General features: G+C 42.4%; 1 protein-coding gene across 17 annotated transcripts in view; it reads right to left on the bottom strand.

Moving 5' to 3' along the window:
• Dnc (phosphodiesterase dunce) overlaps window positions 1–19,751 on the bottom strand; it is a 385,323-nt gene that overhangs the window by 8,617 nt on the left and 356,955 nt on the right. For 16 of the 17 annotated variants that reach the window (XM_076796809.1, XM_076796815.1, XM_076796817.1 and 13 more), the window contains one exon: window positions 3,157–3,250. In XM_076796809.1, coding sequence (XP_076652924.1) covers window positions 3,157–3,250 — 94 coding nt within the window. Of the gene's footprint in view, window positions 1–3,156; window positions 3,251–10,205; window positions 10,364–19,751 lie in introns of those variants that run through there. The other variant, XM_076796820.1, reaches the window with a different exon arrangement.

The raw sequence follows: 19,751 nt of genomic DNA, 5'->3' as shown, positions 1-19,751 counted from the left end.
TTCGATCGCGATTTCACGGATCGCCGGGCTCGGCATGTGGCGTAATTTGTTTATGTAACATTTCTCGCGAGCCGACCTCGGCCTACGCGAACACGACTTATTCGACTTAACGAATAAGCACCGGTTTGCCGGTCAAGGATGACCCAGAATTTTTTCATATTTTTAGCATAGTTCGAGCAGCAACCCCGCGTTAAAATATCCGATCGATATCGTAAAATAAACGCTACGTGTAAATTGTGATCGGGAAATCGGTGATTTTCGAATTTCTGTAACTTCGCGTAAAAAAATCGTACGGCATTCTACGCGTGCTCATTCTAAAGGGAAAATTATTTACTTTCAGGCTCCTTCTTCCGACTTTTTTTCAAAATTTTCTTACTGTGCGATATGGGGGTAATCTGAAAATGTTCATTTTTTAGAGATTTTTCGGGATTTACACGATTGTGGAAGTGTCAAAATTTTTTTTTGAGAACTAGGACTGGTATGGATTCGGAGATTGAAGTTTTCGTTTTTCGACGAGGTCAAAAAAATTGATCTACGATTTTTTTTGTCGTTTTACCGCGTTTTTAGTGAAAAGTGGACTGTCTAGATGGGGGTACCCTCGGTAATTCGAATCCTGGCGGCTCAATTTTCATTCGAAGCGTGACAGAGCAGTGAAAAAAATCGTAGATCAATTTTTTTGGACTCGTTGAAAAGCGCCGACTTCGGTCTACAAAATCATGCTAGTTTTAGTCAGGGAAAAAATTTTTCCACGTCTGTGCAGACGTTTGAATTCGAAAAATTCCCACAAAATGACCATTTTCAATTAACCCTACGTATTTCAGAATAAAAACATACTTAAAAAATCACAAACGAGGATGTAAAAGCGGAAACTGTGCCCTTTGAAATGAGCACCAGCACAACGTTGCAAGATTTTTTTAACCGAACTTACAGTACTCGAAAGATTGGTAATTTACAGGTCCTGATTAAGGGGCCATTTAATTTCGTGCAGTGGGGTTTATTATTATATTGGTATTAGTATTGTTTTCCCATTCTCTTGATGATCCAATAGAGAAGTTCCTGAGCTGAGGCTGAGCTCGTTAGGAATAACTATAACGTTAATGAACGTACACGCGAAGTTCCAATTAAATTGTGCCCGGCATTTCCACCGAACTCTGTTCAAAGTTGAACTCGGATGAAACGGGGTTCCGCAATGTTTAATTAAAAATAGAACGCGAAATCCACTGTGTTCTCTACCCTGATACGAGCACGCTAATTCAGATTTCATATTGATAGCATAGGGTTTCGCTAATTCTTCGCGAAACACGTGGAAATCCCTGTGACGCTAGAACCCCGTAGCGGCGAGTTTCGTGAGAAATTATAATGTTACGACGTATTACAAAACTTCCTGAACACAGTGTTACGGCGCGGATAAGAGGAGATTAACTTCGGATGTAATCCACGATCTCTTTATCCGGCTTGAATCGATCAATCGGTGCTAACCTGTCCGGCAACTGTTCAAGGACACGTGCCACGACAGAGCCTGACGCATAAGGTTAAAATATGCCGCCGGCTCATTATCCATTCCAATTTGAATACACGCTTATCTGCCTTTCAAACCACCGACATCTTTAATTCTTTTCCAATTTCGGAGCTAATGGCCCCCAAAAATAACATTCTCTTTCCGCCACAATAAAAGCTTGTATTTTTAAATGACAATCCACGAAGTGTTGTTTAGAACCTCGTAAAATTAACTCTGAAAAAGTGTTACTTCCATGATGATCATTTTCGACACGATTGTAATTGTATCTCGATAACCAATCGTCCGATTTGTTCGAAACTTTACAGACATCTTCTGCAAACGTTCCTTTATCGCCTGAACAAACACTGAATCAATATTTGCAACATTTCATTTTTGGGAATTTAAAAATACAACGTTTCATGGAAAAATTTTAATTTCCTTTCTAACCACAATTTTTGTTGCATTAATTTTTTTTCTACTTGAGATGGTAGCTGCCGTTATACAGATTCCAAATCTTTTTGATTTTCTCATTTTCTACAATTACTGCGATAACAAATAGACTTTTGCTTGAAAGCTCCGTAACTTTGGGGCAAACCGGTATTTTTTAATGAAACGAATTTTAATACACTCCCAAGGGATTCGTTAACGCACGCGGAAAGTTGTAAATCGATATGTTTATTGGTTCGGTTGAGAAAAATTCTTAAGTGATCCTTAAGTTTCCTTTCAAGTGTAAAATTGATTACGAAAGCGTTCGCGACGCGGAAGCGTTCTGAATTCCTCGTGAGTCAGGATAAAAGTACTATATTCGAGAGCGCCTTTAGATGAACAAGAATGGAGGTCTGTCATTTCCTGATTCCGCGAGAAAAAAGCAGTTGCACAAAGCGCGCGTCCGACGGGATGAATGCTCGAGAAATTATCATGCGTCTACGTGGTCTCAAGGGCCTTTAATGCGTAAGAGAACGGTGCTCATTTCGTTGCCCCTGATAAATGGGCGCCGGATGACCTCGATGATCCATTATTGTTTCTCCCCTTTTTGTGTTTTTTTTTTTTTCTTTTCGGCGCTGCGCGATACCGAAGACAAACGGACTCGGTCGATTTGAAATTAAAATCAGCTGAAACGAATTCCTTTTTCGCTCGAAAAATAAAATTCGAATTTTCTGAAACACGCAAGCAAAATAGAAAACAATTCCAATCCATTCCACCTCCAAGATCACCGAAAACACAAAATTTCTTACAATACCAAAACCGAGAGATTAATTCGGAAAAATATATTCTTTCAATTATTCAGAATTCCACAACATGGTAAAATTAAAGATCGAAAATAAATTTAAATCAATTTCATTTTTAAAGTCGTCGGAAATCCATCAAATTTTGGGTTTGGATCGGGAAGGTGTCCAAACTGAATTAGCACTTCTGAAATGAATTTTAGTTGACTCGATTGGTTTCGGACCGAACGTGCAACTGTGTTGCAGTTTTAAGGACGGTCGAAATTAACGATTTAAAGATTCACCAGCAATTATTATCGATTCCCTGGGGAGTATAATTGCGTCGGCCGTGAACTTTCAGCGGAAGGAAATTAATTTTCCAGTGGGACACGGCCGCAGGAGAGCCCCAGTTTCGAAAAGGCGACCGCGAAAGCAAATGTTTCTTCAACTCACCGAGGAAAGTGCTGCAGATGTACTCTGAAATCTGGTTGCCAGACTTCGAGGACTCGGAGAAGTGGGAGAGTTCCTTGTTCAGCATTCGCTTGAACTGCAACGAAAGAAATGGAGCAGTTAGTTTCATTGTCTGGCGCATTTAATCATAACAATCGTCGCAATCCATCACAGCCAAAAGTGGACCACCGAAACAAAAACAATTCGCAAGAAATTCAGAATTCAGATTAAAGTCCTGATGTGAATAATAAATTTTAAAAAATGTACACTCCACCAGAGATACCAAATTTTAAAAAATCCGGGGACCCACTGATCGCTCGTTAACAGTTTCATATTAACCCTTTGCACTCGGCACTATTTTCAATGTAAAATTAAATTTTTCTTTCGTCTTACAATATTTTCCATTTATTCAAACGAAACTGATCCGATTTCTACATATAGTATTTGAATGTTTAGTAATCTATTAAATACAAATATTGTAATGTAACAAATATTTTGTAATATTTTTTGTAATTTCTTTGAAATAATGCCACAACAATTTCTGGTGGTGCTTCCGAGTCACCATTCGAGTGCTAAGGGTTAAAAGACAGTCATTTTCAAAATGTATACCTTCAAAAATAAATATTACTCTCACACAGACGGTCATAAATATTAATAAAAATATCGGACAGTCCAGAAGACTGGCCTGCAATTTTTGTCAAATAATTTTGGGGCCAGAGATTCATTTCTTCGTACTATAAAAGTAGTAAATCAAGTAGTGCAGTCTCATAAAAAATCTGGCGAAACATCATCAGTCCCTAAGATGGATAATGAATAAATGAATAAATGAATGAATGAATAAGTTTCGTTGCCGGTGGTATATTGCACAATTCCGAAAATTTGTTCAGTGTCAAAATAATAGTGAATCTCCTCGGATAATTTCCATTCTGACGTAGCATGGGACCGAGCAGGTTTTATGGGACGGGAAGCTCGTCAAACACGAGCGAGACTCTCGTATCCGATTCGTCGAGGGGCCCTTATCTCTCGTAATTTACGATATTTACAGCCGGTGTGTCGTGTATGAAATTTCGACGCAGATAAACAGCCACGGACACGCACCACCACATAGGACCGACTGTGGACACAGAAAGCCAAGAGAGATCGGCAAACAGATTGCTAGTACCGTTGTGTCTGGGCCCTGGTAACGGCCTTATCAGTATCGTAGCAGCCGGCGAAAGGATTTCTCTTTATCCCGAGTGATTACGCGGATATCGATGCAGATACACACGAGCAACAACCACAAAGAGGACTGACCTGTTATCGAATAGATTGTTTTCCGAACGAGATAAAACACATCGGAGTCAGTGCCATCATTACCCCCGAGAATACTGCCTTTGACCTAAACCGACAAAGGCTACAGCCGAATAAGATGGTCATAATTGATTTATGGTCCCAACGTTCGATAGTACTCCGAAGCAAACCCCCCTGTGACAAATTTCAAGTCGGTACTCCGACCACAAGGGTAGTTATAGGGTGAGGACTGAATAATGAATTATGCTGTATTTCTTCCGCTCGGCTCGACAAAAAATTACGAAAAAATTCGTAAACGTTCCACCTAATGGCACACATGACCGTGAATTATTTCAGAATTTTTGGCTGCAAAATCGATTTTGAAAAAATCCGGAAGCAGAAATCACCGATTTCAAAATTAAAAATCGATTTTGCAGCCAAAAATTCTGAAATAATTCACTGTCGTGTGCGCTGTTAGGTAGAATGTTCATGAATTTTTTCGTAATTTTTAAACGTGCCGAGTAGGAGAAATAGGGAATAATTCATTAAACCGCGCTCACCCTGTAACTACCCTTGTGGTAGGGGTAGGGACTTGAAACTTGTCACAGAGGGGTTTATTTGGCAGCTGTATCGAATGGTGTGATCAAAAATCAATTTCGTTTAGGGGGGGGGGCACTTTTGACCAAGCTGGAATCTTCATTTACCCTCTTCGAGCAGCCGCAACAGTGGCATTGCGTCACGGCGAAATTGCCATTGAATTTTTCGCGGATAAAACTGCGGTGCTGCACAGAGGCAGAAGACACAATTAGGTCAGCGGAGAGGCAATCGAGCGGAAACAGCGCCCCAATAATCAGAACGTGCGCTCTTCATTCTGCATGCCTAACATTCCCGATATGATCGTCTCTGAAAGACAGTCGGTTAATGATCCAAAGAATTTAGCCGATGGTTTCTCGATAATTAGCCGGGGGGAAATTAGTCTGGAAAGCCGTGCTCGACGAGCCATGAAACACACAGATCGATGTATCACAGCGAATCACAGCGTTCCGCGACTAATTCGATTTTCCGTGGACGAACGCGAACAATTGTAGAAATAATCGAAATTGCATAACAACGGTTAAATAATCGATAAGCCGCGACAATCTCGATCGAGATAGCCCGAGTCTTCGAATGGTGTAGATCGCCGATAAAACGGTTTATCGTCCGGTATAAATAAACATATTTCTATCGACGCGACCTCGCCTTATCAGCTCGGACGTCTTTGACAAAGTATTTCGTGGCTACCTAATCGTGGGAAGATACCGACGCGCCTTTCCCTCCTACGTTCACGATTCCGTTTCGTTTCCCAAATGTCACGTAATGTTGCGCTGGTCAGGGACAGGCTTTAATCTCGGATTTCAGCGCAGAGTGCGCGCTGACATTTGCCTGAGCGAAGGAACTCGCTGAAATGCAAATAACTTCGCTGGTTTAATTTATTTAAAACGTCCATCAAGCTCGCTTCAATCTGGGAAAATTTGTTTCTGGTATTCACGGTCGCTTCGTTCGGAAGTATCGGAAATGCTGTTTTCTAAAATTCCAGGAGGAAGGAAATCGGAGGACATTTTACCATTGAATAAATTATAATAAATTTTCGGTCGGGTACCGTTTTATTTGAGACTATAAAAAATTTTCTGATCTACCAGGAAAAAATCATTCCTAGGAAATTAGCCTTCTGACATTTAATTATTTTTATCGAGGAAAGTGGTAAATATAATGGCAGAGGGTGTAACTTAGTTTTTAAAAAATATTCAGCAAATATTCAGAGTTTGCAAAGTGTCCGTTCCGCACCGTTACACTTAAATAACAGTATTTTTATATAAATAGTCATCCGTAGCCCCTCCGTCACGTCTCGCGACGATGGATGATTGAATCGCGTCATTCACTGATCCGTTCTCACGCGAATGAATCCAGAGTACAGCTACTGCGTACCCGAGGGAACGATGACTAAGACCATAATTTCATTATCGGGCGGTAAACGTAATTGCCCAGGTAACCAAAGCGATGCCAATGTGTCAGCGGCGGTGACGTGTCCGAACTATAACGCGAATTATGTCACCGTCGATGACAAAGCTTGGGAATCTTCGAAACCTGATAAATCCCTAATCTTACGTAGCTACCACCACGTGGTCTCTTATCGCTACCATATCTCCAACCATACTTTGGTCCTCCACTATCGTAGATCTCGCTCTGGGCAAATTCAACGAAATCCGAGATCGAGACATCTCGTGATCGTGGAAAAGTACTTGATCATCTTCGCAGAACTGGAATCGGAAATTGTGTCGCTAGGATGATGACTGTGCCAAAATTGATGAGAGAAAAATGGGTATGCTTGATTGGCCAGGGGGCCCTAGGATGTTTGGATTAGGTCTGAGACTCTTAGGACACCGGGCTGGACTATTGGACACTGTTAGGGCATCATGGGTTGGGCCGAGTTGGGAAAGTTAGGCCAACTCCCCTAGAATGTCCAGGGCTAGGCCTGGAGTCGTTAGGATGCCCAGAGTTAGGTCTGCTCTGAGAGCTATAGAATGCCTGGGGTTAGGGACTTTTAGTATCTTATGGATTAGGTCGCTAGGATGACTGTGCCAAAATTGATGAGAGAAAAATGGGGATATTCGATTGGCCTGGGGTCCCTAGGATGTTTGGATTAGGTCCGAGACTCTTAGGACACCAGGTTACACTATTGGAGCATCCGGAGACTGTTAGGGTTGAGCCGAGTTGGGAAAGTTAGGCCAACCCCCCTAGAATGTTCAGGGCTAGGCCTGGAGTCATTAGGATGCCCGGAGTTAGGTCTGCTCTGAGCCTATGCCTGGGGTAGGACTTTTAGTATCTTATGGATCAGGTCGCCAGAATGCACATAAGTGTTTTGAATTATTTTTTGATTTCTTTCTTGAACTTCTCGACCCGTACACGTTGCTTCGTTGCCACGCACACACGTATCGTGTCCGAAGCGACGAATAACAATGATAAGCCCGCGAACGAACTGTTATGCGAGAGCCTTGACTCTCTCTCTCTCTCGAGATCTCAGGCCAATTATGTTCTCGTGGACCTGCTACGTAAGAGAAACGTCATTAATTAAGTACCACGATTACACCGACCCCATGACACTTCTTATCGGCGACATCCTGGATCCCGTGCCCATTGATAACGCTTATCGGCACCGTATCCAAAGTCTCGGTTATCTTTTTTCTCGGAAGATACGACCGTTCAGAATATTTGGACAGGCCTTAGGCGTACATTTCGCGTCGTTTTGGTAGAAAGCCAAACGGATTCCGCAGTCTGAATGGGAACATAAATTGCTCGGTCTACCGGTTAGTCTGTCGTATCCGCCGCCGAACGCGATGGTTTATTGTTACAATAAATAAGCATCGACCGGTAAACGAACGGCAATATCTCCCTCCGATTTGCATAAATCATTATCGGGAAAATTACTGTAAAATATACGCCGGGGGAAGCGGAATGCAGTCAACGCAATCGCAATTTCGAAATTAATTTCGCCCGGTATTGCATAATCATCGTTGCAAAAATCTATTATTGTGAAAACAGACTAGAGATGCGGGGGGGGGGGGGGGGATTTTAAACATGTAATAATAAATCAGTGGATTTCCGCGTAATTCTCGGCGAGATTATTATCTGCGATATTTTTATATCAATCAAAACACCAGCCTGGTGTCCCTTCGATATCGACTTCGAGTGTCGATCCGACAGCGATAGGATTTAATCTCGCGAAAGGGTGATCGGTTATTTTCGCACAGAAATAGCGCGAGTCGCGCGCGAAATCGCTGATAACGAAAGAAACGAGCCGATAATGACACCTTTTCAAATTTGATGCTACGATACACTGATCCATCTTAATGTTTTTTTTTTCTCTTCGTAAACAATGAAGATAAGTGTCCCTGTGGATCGGAAAATTTTCGCCAATTTTTGCCGGCCACCTTGACAATAATAAAAATAATAACAATGTAACGAAAAATGTCAATGCTATTGTCAATTGAACTTCTTGCAAGCTTTAAATAGCGTTTTGTTCACTCCGGATTTTTATTAATTAAATAGATTCTTTATTGACCAAGATTATTGCAATTCTGTTGAGAGAAAGATCTCCTCCGTCACCAGAAAAATTCGTTTATCCTTTCAAGGTATTCTAAACATTAATGTTCGTTGTTAGAACGTAATTTAAGGGGAAATGCAGAATGATCGATGGATCGATTTCCGAGATCCGCCCTCGTTTCACGAGAATAAAGTGTTCTGACAGCGATCAATTTCGAAGCCGCCACACAGTTCGCCATTCCAAGTGCAACATATGGCACGGAGATCGAGATTTACACGTAAATCGTGCGATCCAGGCTAAATCCACAGGCACATGTTCTGAGGGCTTAACGCCGCTGCTTTTTATCTTAGACTATGATACTGTGCAATCGCAAGACAAATATTTTTTCATGCTAATTCGAAAGTCACCTGTGTCCTTTTGTTCCTTTTGTTGAAAGAATTAATCAAAAATCCATAACGAACTCTTTGTACCGCTTTGAACAATTTCAATCATTTTTCTGTGATATTTGAACAAATTTATTGAATCATACTGGGCAATGTAAATCTCCTTAATGGCTTCGTTAATTAATTGATAAATTCGTAACATTCGTATTAAACCGTTGTACCATTTCGAACGATTCAAATTCATTTTATGAAATATTTCAATAAATTTATTGAATCACATTGGCAATATAAATGGCTCGGTTAATTAATTAATAGGTTAATCAAATTCATATTAAATTCAAATATTAAAGTTCAAATTAATTCTCCACAGTGTTTTAACATCGGATCGTACCGGACATATTTCCACGTTGGCTCAGTTAATTAATTACGTCTTCATTGCCTCGGCCGAGTCTCAGCAAATTTTGCATTTGGATTATTAGTCTGTCGTGCGAATTGTCACGCAGTGAGCTCGCGCGACGAATATTTATTTGTCGATGTCAATGCACCCAGCCACGTTCAAAACAAACATGTTTACAAACTTGCCATAAATCGAGTCTTGCCGCACGCTTTTTTTCTGTTTCGAAAGACAAAAATTCAAAATTCTCGAGAGTGGTGGAAACTCTTTTTCAGCTCATTCAAAAATGACAAACATCGTTATTGGAGTCCCAGATTTACTCTCTTTTTTCTAAGTCTAGACAGAATTTGTAATGAATAAGCAGTTTTTATGCATCTATGACAGTTGAATATATCGAATAATTATGCCAACGTTCTCGTGGAACGGTGTTCCACTTCGTTTGTGGTATAGTGAATCAATTTATGAACCGGGAGAGACGCTTGTAAAATCGCATTGTATTCAAAATAATCTGTCAAAAGAATGGAAAGAATTGTTTAAGAAAAATGGTGTCGGCATAGTTCTCAAGCGTAGAATACCTACAAAAATTAATTTCCTGGGGATACCGATCTCTTTTTCCATAAAAATCATGACAAAAGAAAACCATAAGAACGAGCCAATCAGTCCGCATTAATTTTTAAGAAATGGTCTCCGGGTCCCAAGGTTCACAATAATTACAAAGATGACCCCCAAAATATTCGTTAAAAGTCCTAAGCGTTTCCTAGGCAACGGAAAAAATGGTTTCAATTTTTTCCACCATCCGGAATGCAGTCCTTGGACTGCACCGGTGCTCGCCAAGTTAAATCAATTCACCGAGAAAAACAAGACACGACCGAACCTGGTCAACAGTCAAAGGTTCCCCGCGATAAGAGCTCTCGAAATCGATTACCTGCACGACCATGATGCTGGCCATGGCCGTAAGGTCTGCCAGGGTCCTCAAGTAGTTGAAGTACCTAGCGGCCTCTCCCAGGTTTCCGGCTCCGAACTCGGTGTCCATCTGCTGGACCATGTCGCTAACCAACAACAAAGAACCGCCAACGGAGTCTTCTGAAGCGCACAACGGCGAACACTCGAATCGACGCGCGTGTCTCCACGTGAAAATCGCTCCACTTTCACCGAACCTGTCCTGAGGAACTTGCAGCACACTTTCTACTCGGTGACAATTCTCTTCCTCTTTCTCGCGCGAGACAATGCCAACGTGTCGAGAAGATTCGCACTGAGACTGAGAGAATTCGACAGAAAACCGAAAATAAAGAAAATCAAATAGTTCACTTGGATTCGAGACTTCTAGATCAGCGATCGGTTATACGGGATTTATAGTCCACTGGTTCACTATAGCAACAGTTGCTCTAGGCCTCGGGGAACGTCTGCGGCACGCGTGGACGTCACTCGACTGCTAAACGTGGTCTACGTGCCGGAATCGCGTCTCCCTGCTTTTTATCGGTGCCGAACGCGCTGTCTCGCTTTCGCGCTAGCGCTCTCCGCTCCGCTCGGCTCGCGCGAGTTCGTAGTGGGGATAGAGAGACGCCTGACGACGCACAAGGGAGCACACGGTTTCCAGAATCGGCGGGAATCCGCCGACTTCGGCTTTTCGGAAAGTCTACTACGAAGAACCGTCGTTCCCGGTCGAAATAGCTCGCCGGTGGCTCTAACTTTGGCTATGCTAGGTCTAGGATCGGTTCCAAGGTGGGGACATGTTAGGGTATTTCATGCGGACAAGCTGGATCGTGATAGGGTCCCGCTGAGATTCAGTCGAGGTCAATGCCAGGGTCAATGGAGGTCGAGACTGTGGTCTTGGTCAGAAATAGGATTGTTACGGTGGTATGATGACAGGGACCGGTTAGGTTTGTGGATGTAGTCTGATGGGATCCAGTGGGGACCCCGGTTAGTGCTGCAGTTGAGTATAATGATGCCTGGAGCTGGTGGGGTCTAGAGTGCATCCTGTTATGGTTAGGTGTACGTTGAAGTCCAAACTAAGTTTGTGAGGGTCCAAGCTAGGTGCAGCGGATCCACGTTAGGTTTAAAGCACCCAAATTAGGCGCTGCGAGTCCACGTTAGATCCGGAGGGTCCAGGTTAAATTTAAATGGTCCAGATCGTAGCTAGGACGTCCATGTTAGGCACGGAGGGTCCAATCTAGTTTATACAGCATCCAAGCTAGCTTGGAGGGCCTAATTTCTATGGGGTTCAAGCTAAACATAGGGCTTCCCATATAATTGTATGAGATCCGAGTTAGGTGTAGGGGTTCAGGTCAAGTATAGGCCGCCTATGCTATGTATAGAGGGTCCAAGCTAGGTACAGAGGGTCCGAGCTAGGTATATGGGGTCCAAGCTGGGTATTGGGGTCCAAGCTAGGTGTTATAGGTACAAGCAAGGTACAGGGGTCCAAGCTTGGTATAGGGGGTCCAAGCTAGGTATAGAGGGTCCGAGCTAGGTATATGGGGTCCAAGCTGGGTATTGGGGTCCAAGCTATGTGTTATAGGTACAAGCTAGGTATAGGGGTCCAAGCTTGGTATAGGGGGTCCAAGCTTGGTATAGGGGGGCCCAAGCTTCGTATAGAGGGTCCGAGCTAGGTATATGGGGTCCAAGCTTGGTATAGGGTGTCCAAGCTTGGTATAGGGGGTCCAAGCTTGGTATAGGGGGTCCAAGCTTGGTATAGAGGGTCCGAGCTAGGTATATGGGGTCCAAGCTGGGTATTGGGGTCCAAGCTAGGTGTTATAGGTACAAGCTAGGTACAGGGGTCCAAGCTTGGTATAGGGGGTCCAAGCTTGGTATAGGGTGTCCAAGCTTGGTATAGGGGTCCAAGCTTGGTATAGAGGGTCCGAGCTAGGTATATGGGGTCCAAGCTGGGTATTGGGGTCCAAGCTATGTGTTATAGGTACAAGCTAGGTATAGGGGTCCAAGCTTGGTATAGGGGGTCCAAGCTTGATATAGGGGGTCCAAGCTTGGTATAGGGGGGCCCAAGCTTCGTATAGAGGGTCCGAGCTAGGTATATGGGGTCCAAGCTTGGTATAGGGTGTCCAAGCTTGGTATAGGGGGTTCAAGCTTAGTATAGGGGGTCCAAGCTTGGTATAGAGGGTCCGAGCTAGGTATATGGGGTTCAAGCTGGGTATTGGGGTCCAAGCTAGGTGTTATAGGTACAAGCTAGGTACAGGGGTCCAAGCTTGGTATAGGGGGTCCAAGCTTGGTATAGGGTGTCCAAGCTTGGTATAGGGGTCCAAGCTTGGTATAGAGGGTCCGAGCTAGGTATATGGGGTCCAAGCTGGGTATTGGGGTCCAAGCTAGGTGTTATAGGTACAAGCTAGGTACAGGGGTTCAAGCTTGGTATAGGGGGTCCAAGCTTGGGATAGGGGGTCCAAGCTTGGTATAGGGGGTCCAAGCTAGGTCTAGAGGGTCCAAGCTGCGTGTAGATAGTCCAAGCCAGGTGTTGTAGGTCCAAATTAGGTATGGAGGATTCAAGCTAGGAATAGGGGGAGGGGTCCCAGCTGAGCTTAAAGGGTCCATGCTTGATTTTAGAGGGCCTAGGTACCTAACCCAGTCCTAGGATTCAATGCAGACTCAGATTTGGCGATCCCAGGGACGCAAGTAAAACTTGTGCAGTCCCTATGCATCGGCACCAAGATAAATCTGTGTAAGGTATGGACCAACGTCAGCAGCGTCACATTGTAGATTCTGTCGCATAATTGACGCTCTCGGGCTCCGTCGCCGGTGCCAAGTGGGACTGCGGGAAGTGTCTCGTAATGATCACACTCTGCAGTTTTAAGCGTTCGAATATTTTACCGAAGGACACGACCTAGGATTAATCAATGAAGATATTGTTTTACTTTGCTTCCTGGGAATCGTTCTATTTAGAGAAGCGGTTCTTTGAAAATTGATGCTTACCAGTTCAACGCACTGTGGTTCGGGAATCCCGAATATTTTCTGGCCAGACGGGCGATTCCCATGAAACAATTTTTACGAGCAATTTTCACTTTCGTTGAAATTAAACGGCACGGACTTCCCCGTAAAGAAAACAACGCCGGATAATAATAGTGGGAGAGGAGGATTATTTTTCTTAGCTAGGTTTCTCTCAGTCTGGTTACGTTCGGATTTAAAAGGAATCTCTATGAGATTCCCTCTCGCGTCATATCTGATCTCGGTTAGGGTTCCGAGAGGTACGGTACCTCGAATGCAATCTCATTGTTGAACATTCCGTCTGAATAAACAATTCGCCTGACAACGGGCCCATGGCAAAAGGTAACTTTATTTTTATTGTGCATCAGCATTTCTTTTCGAAAGTGGCCTCTCACTGTGTTTTACTTTGTTTCACTGTGTGTTTCTAGTTATCAGTTTCAAATTAAATTGGACACCCGAAAGTCCCATGATTCAATTTTAGAAGAAACGTTGTGTTCCCAAGTATCAATTGCTCAAGAAAATGGAAACAAACAAAATAGGATCCAATGCGAAGCTTCTGCGAATTCTGGAATCTTCTCGGGGCTTTAAATTCTCTCGCTTAAATAAACTGTTTACACCATTTTCGTAACCGATGCAAACAAATATTTAATACAGTCCAATGAAATTTCTGTTCGAAACGATTTTCCTTCGGTTGCAAGTTTTGTAAATGTTGGATAATTTGATGGTAAATGATTTCAGCGGAATTTCGAGTGTCTGAGTCAAGATTTTTTGGCGCCAAAGAAGGCGACACAATCGTCGTCTCTGTTTTCTTGGACCTGATATCATCGACGACGAATCTTCCTAATGTCGCGAGAAATCAAATTGAGTCACTTTCGGAGTCACTAGCTCCTCATGTGACTCAACTCGTGAGATTCGACGAAGTTGCTATTTTCGGAAATTGAGAACCGAAGAACTGGTGACAATTTGCCAAAATGACCACTTCCTGAAATTTTACATCACCTAAGCCTGCCTCGAACATTTTTCTAAGAACGTTGCACTGTCTCGAAATTTGTTCTAACAATGTTCCACGTCCTCGAGAATTTCCAAACAATTTTGCACTACTCTTCACATGATTTCGATAAAAATGTTCGAGCAATATATTGCGTATTCGAAATCGTAACCGCTGGAATTGATAGCGGTATGACGTAGTTGAGGCTTAGACGGTAGCCACAAAGAACGCTTATCTTTTACAGTGCATTTCCAGCACTTTCAAAATAGCTAAGTGTCAGCTAAATCACTATAACATTCCAGTATATGAAAATAAAATATCTCACCATTTCTAGACACCCGTGTTTTCGATTGCGAATAATTACAGACCGCTGAATAAATTTTTGCTTAATTCGTCGTTGCACAATTCTCATTTTCATTTCAGCAAAAAAGTGTGCAACTTCTATGTTCGAGACTGGAATTTTCAATTACATTTTTTTGGAAAATACATCGGTTGTAATTTCAGTGGGCCAACTTCCAAATTTGGCGAATAAGTATACTAATAATTTGAGGCGAGTATAGTTGTCATTTCTCTTTTAGTAAAGTCATGATTTGTGGATTTCATAAGTATATGAATATTTATTCTAAAGGGCGCTTACTCACTCTTTGAATTATTAATATTCCCAAGAATTCCGCAACGAAGATAACGTATGCAACGAGCACTCAAAGTAGCCTAATGCACCGCAACATAATGACACACCGCGGATAAAACTGTCACCGTCGGAGGGCCACATATAGCTCTCGTAATCGCAAGGAATTAGTATCGCGACGTTTGATGAATTTTCAAGGGGTCGGTCATTTTTAACAATTTTTTTGTTAAAAATGTAAGCACAAAGACATTCGTTGTCAACAGAGCAATAAAAGACTCAAAACACTTTTAATGCCGGTCGCAAAGTCCAGTACTGCCCAAGGCTGCAGATTTTATTCATTGTGGCGATTGACAGCTAATGACGTACAGCTTTGATGACATCTTGTACTGGATTTTGCTCCAGTTTTGATTCGCTGACTCCAGTCTTGAGAAGAATGATTTTTAGAAATTATTTTGGCATATCATTATCATTGGTAATGTCGTGGGTATTTGAAATTCAAAAAGAATTTAATGAATTATAAATTATACATTCGTAAACATAATTGTGGTAAATAATAAATATTCAAGTATTGCATGCAGCTTCAGTAAAAGTCATTTGAATTAAGCACAAATCAGATTTTAATTAAATACAAAATTCGTCTCTATGGTAATTCGACCGCAGCCTTCAAATATTGTAAGTAGCTCATGCAAAAACCATTTTTAATGACTTATTTTGTGGATATAAGAATTTAATGAGGTGCTCTTATGATGAATAAAAAATGCGAAATCAGTTTCTTGTTAAACATTATGGTCTTGTCTCAATAATTCATGCATCTCCTCAACATGTCCTCGATAATTCAAATGTACTACTTCAAAAATGTATTAAGTATTCCATGAATTAATTAATTTCAAAAATATGTGACCATTTTCCCGTAAATAATTATTATCTTCCTTCCACTGTTCCAGGTGTATTTTTAACTATGCAAGCCAATTTCGTTCAAAAAATATTTTACACGTGAAATTAATTATCTAAGTCGAGCTACACAGCCAAGAGGTTAAATAAGGAATCCACGCTTTACTATAGTCACACGATTGCATGAATAATGCCAATGCCTTTCTCCATGTGACCGGTCCGACAGCTGTCAATTGACAGTAAACGTGACGCCGGGCACGTAGAATTCACGCTAAGCTTCACGTATCTCGAAATATGAAATGCGCCTCGGCTGAGAGCCAGATAATTTTCCCTCCAATTATCCGCTGTCTAATTTCGCGCGTAGTTCCCACACGGAAATTGCACATCACGTGGTATACGTATCCGCGATAGGCGAACCGTCAAGGCCAAATGATTTACCGACGTAATATTTCTAAAATTTTAGAAACAGCTCCTTTTTAACATTCCAAAATTTTCCATTTAAATAATAGATTCTTCAAAAAGTTGTATTCGTTTTTCATTGAACGTATACGTCACAACATGTGTATTTTTAAACATAGTCTGGAACTGCGACTATCCTATCGTAGGAATGCTGTCGATTCTCACTGTATTTAGAATAATAATCGCCAGCGACATCCACAATGCATCATTTCCCACGCTCGCACTATCACGAGAGCGTGGGAGAGAGAGAGAGAAAGCCAAAGTTTCCGTAGATATTGAATACGGAACTGGCCGTTTATTTTACAAACTCGGAAGCGCAAGAAAGCTACGACGCTTATGTGAAAGCGTGGGTGGACACCAATTTTGGTAATCCGCGAAACTGTTTACACGGAGAGACGTAAGAGTAGCCCAACCAAATTTGTAATGGTTAATAGTAATATAGTTGTACAACGCTATATTAGCAGAACCACTTCTAGCAGTAACTAGCAGTAACTACTAGTATCAACTGGTGGTACAACTGCTCCTAGTATCAACTAGTAGTACAACTACTACTAGTATCAACTAGTAGTACAACTACTGCAAGTGGCAACTAGTAGTATTTAGTAGTGCAACTAGTAGTGCAACTACTATTAGTAATATAATAGTAGGAATTAGTACTACAGCTACTACTAGTAGTATAATAGTACTGACTAGTGGTACAATTATACTAGTAGTAAGTACTATAACTGATATTAGTAGCATAACCGTGGTATCTAGTAGTACAACTAGTACCAACTGGAAGTACAACTGCTACTAGTATCAACTGGTAGTACAACTGCTACTAGTATCAACTGGTAGTACAACTGCTACTAGTATCAACTGGTAGTACAACTGCTACTAGTATCAACTGGTAGTACAACTGCTACTAGTATCAACTGGTAGTACAACTACTGCAACTAGCAACTAGTAGTGCAAGTACTACTAGTAGTATAATAGTACTGACTACTGGTACAACTATACTAGTAGTAAGTACCATAACTGATATTAGTAGCATAACAGTGGTAACTCGTACTACAACTTCCAATATACATTGTATATAGTAGTAACTAGTAGTATATAATATAATGATATTTAACAGCGGTAATGAATTAAATAGTATCCACAATGAAATTAAAAATTAGGCCTGCATGCCCGCAAGAAGCGCAACAGGGAGGTCTAATCAACAAGCAGAAACAGCCAGTAGTATCAGCCCTCGCGAATTTGTGGGTCAGACCAGAGACAAGTGCCAAGGTCTTGATTACAGGATGGAATTACAGTTTATTGTTCGAGTCTCCTTGTATTACTGTGTTCAACTCTGTTCCGTCATTTTACACGGAGACAAAGATCTTGATGCGCATCCAAAAGTTGTGCGAAGCGATACCCTCGTGAGCGGCAGACCGCAGAGCATGAACTCACTTAGAGTACCTCAAGGGATCGCGCCAACCCGATTGGCTTCCAAAGACTGCTTCCATAAAAGGATTCAGGACTCCTCCGATCTCGAGGACTCGTCGGCTTCGTCGTATAGCACATCGAAATCGATTATCCGGTTGAGATCGCTTCCGTGAATGTGTCAGTCTCATCGTAGCTCGCTGTCACAGGTGTACCTCACCTAATCGTTTTGCCTCCGAAACAAAAAGCTCGTACGCACACGGTGACAGTACAGCAACATTGAGTAATCGTTTCTTCTGATTGGCAATTATTATAATAACGTGTAACTGCGCTCCCGATAGATGTACCCAGCTCACTATAGGTTACGTTTCTTGTTGGTTAGACAATGTGGCTTTAAAAGCTAATCTTCGACATGTTGTCTAAGAGAACTGAGTCAGTAGTTAATTAATTCTGCAGGTGCTATGGTCAGGGAATTTATAGCTTTGGACATTTGCGGAGGTCTGTTGTGCAGTGACCTTGAAGACTTAATAATATCTATCTTCTTTTTACACAGTATGCATACTGTCCCAGCAGAAGTTATTATAAGTGTCTGGTTTCTCCTCGGACTCGGTAATTGCAAAATTTAGGTCTCCACATACGTGCAGAGAGCTAAAAATACGAAAGTAAACATTCTGGTGGGGTTTACCTTGACCAATGACCTTCAACAGTCAATAAACCCAACCACCTGTTCACAAATATCATTGCCCAATTAAAAATTGTAGTCCCTGATCCGTAATCTCATCGGTTACTGAATCTACACGTTCAGGTCTAAAAGGAGGGGCAAAATGATATGTTTGGACAGTCTGGAGGGGATAGCCACGCCCCTTGACCCTGAACAGGCAATGCCCTTACACTTCATTCACTAAGGTACACTGTATTCTCCCTTTCAGATTATAGAAACGAAGAATCTACACTTCAGGGTCCTTGGAAAGAGGCGCTCTGGTGGGAGGAGACAATTTTGATCGGGATAGCCCCGCCCACTGGCCTCGAACAGACAACTCCCTCATTTCAATCAACATTTTGCAATGTCTTCTTACTTTTTAGCTGTACAAAAAATAAATTTGACATCTGTATGTCATTAGAAACAGTTAAAGTGGTGGGAGGAGACAATTTAGAGGGGACAGCCCCGCCCACTGGCCCCGAACAGACAGCTCTGTCATTTCAATCAACAATTTGCAATGTCTTCTTACTTTTTAGCTGTACAAAAAATAAATTTGACATCTGTAGGGTATTATAAATGGTCACAGTGGTGGGAGGAGACAATTTAGATAGGACAGCCCCGCCCACTGGCCCCGAACAGACAACTCCCTCACTTCAGTCAACAATTTGCAATGTCTTCTTACTTTTTAGCTGTATGAAAAATAAATTTGACATCTGTATGTCATTCTAAACAGTTAAAGTGGTGGGAGGGGACAATTTAGAGGGGGCCAGCCCCGCCCACTGGCCTTGAACAGTCAAATTCCTTAATCGATCCACTTCGACGGACAATTCCCAGTATACCGTTGCTCTTCGCTTATAAAAGAGTCCGGTCCAAGTTCGTAGGTCCTTATAAAGACACAAAGCGGTGAGAGGAGACAAAGCTAAGGGGGCGGGTCCAGTTCCCCGACCTTGAACGGCCAGTTAACTTGGTTCCCGGGGATCGACGAAAACAAACGACGAATTTGGCGGGTTTTCTGCCCACAGTGCGAGGGTCTGCCCACGCTTATTTCGACCACAGTGGCCACACCGCGTATCCACAAGCAGAGTTCGTTCGTCGAGACGCGTCGAACGTGACCCAGACTGGGCAACCCGTGTGTGATCGATGCACTTGAACGTCACCGGCACGGAAACGAGGGAATGACAGATAAAAAATGAACGCTCCGCGGCCGCCCTGACAAATTATCGATCCGGCGCATGTGGGCCGCCGCCGGAAATAGCTTTTGTTCCGTCTTCCGACGGATAAAGGCCTACGCCTTTGTCGCGCGCGGCCCGCCAATTGATTATTTTCCGTGTCTTCTCCTTCCTGTGCTCTCCTTCACCTCTCAACGTCTCGCGAATTTTCCGCCGGGAAGTCCAGCAGTCTGCCGGCTATAATAATAAACAAAGTGTCGTCTTGGGTTTTCCCACCAGTGTATTTTCTTCTTGCAATTATA

The sequence above is a fragment of the Halictus rubicundus genome, chromosome 11 (genome assembly GCF_050948215.1).
Source record: "Halictus rubicundus isolate RS-2024b chromosome 11, iyHalRubi1_principal, whole genome shotgun sequence".
Taxonomy (NCBI): domain Eukaryota; kingdom Metazoa; phylum Arthropoda; class Insecta; order Hymenoptera; family Halictidae; genus Halictus; species Halictus rubicundus.
The sequence above is the reverse complement of the archived record's forward strand: the minus strand, read 5'-3'. Positions and strand labels throughout refer to the sequence as shown.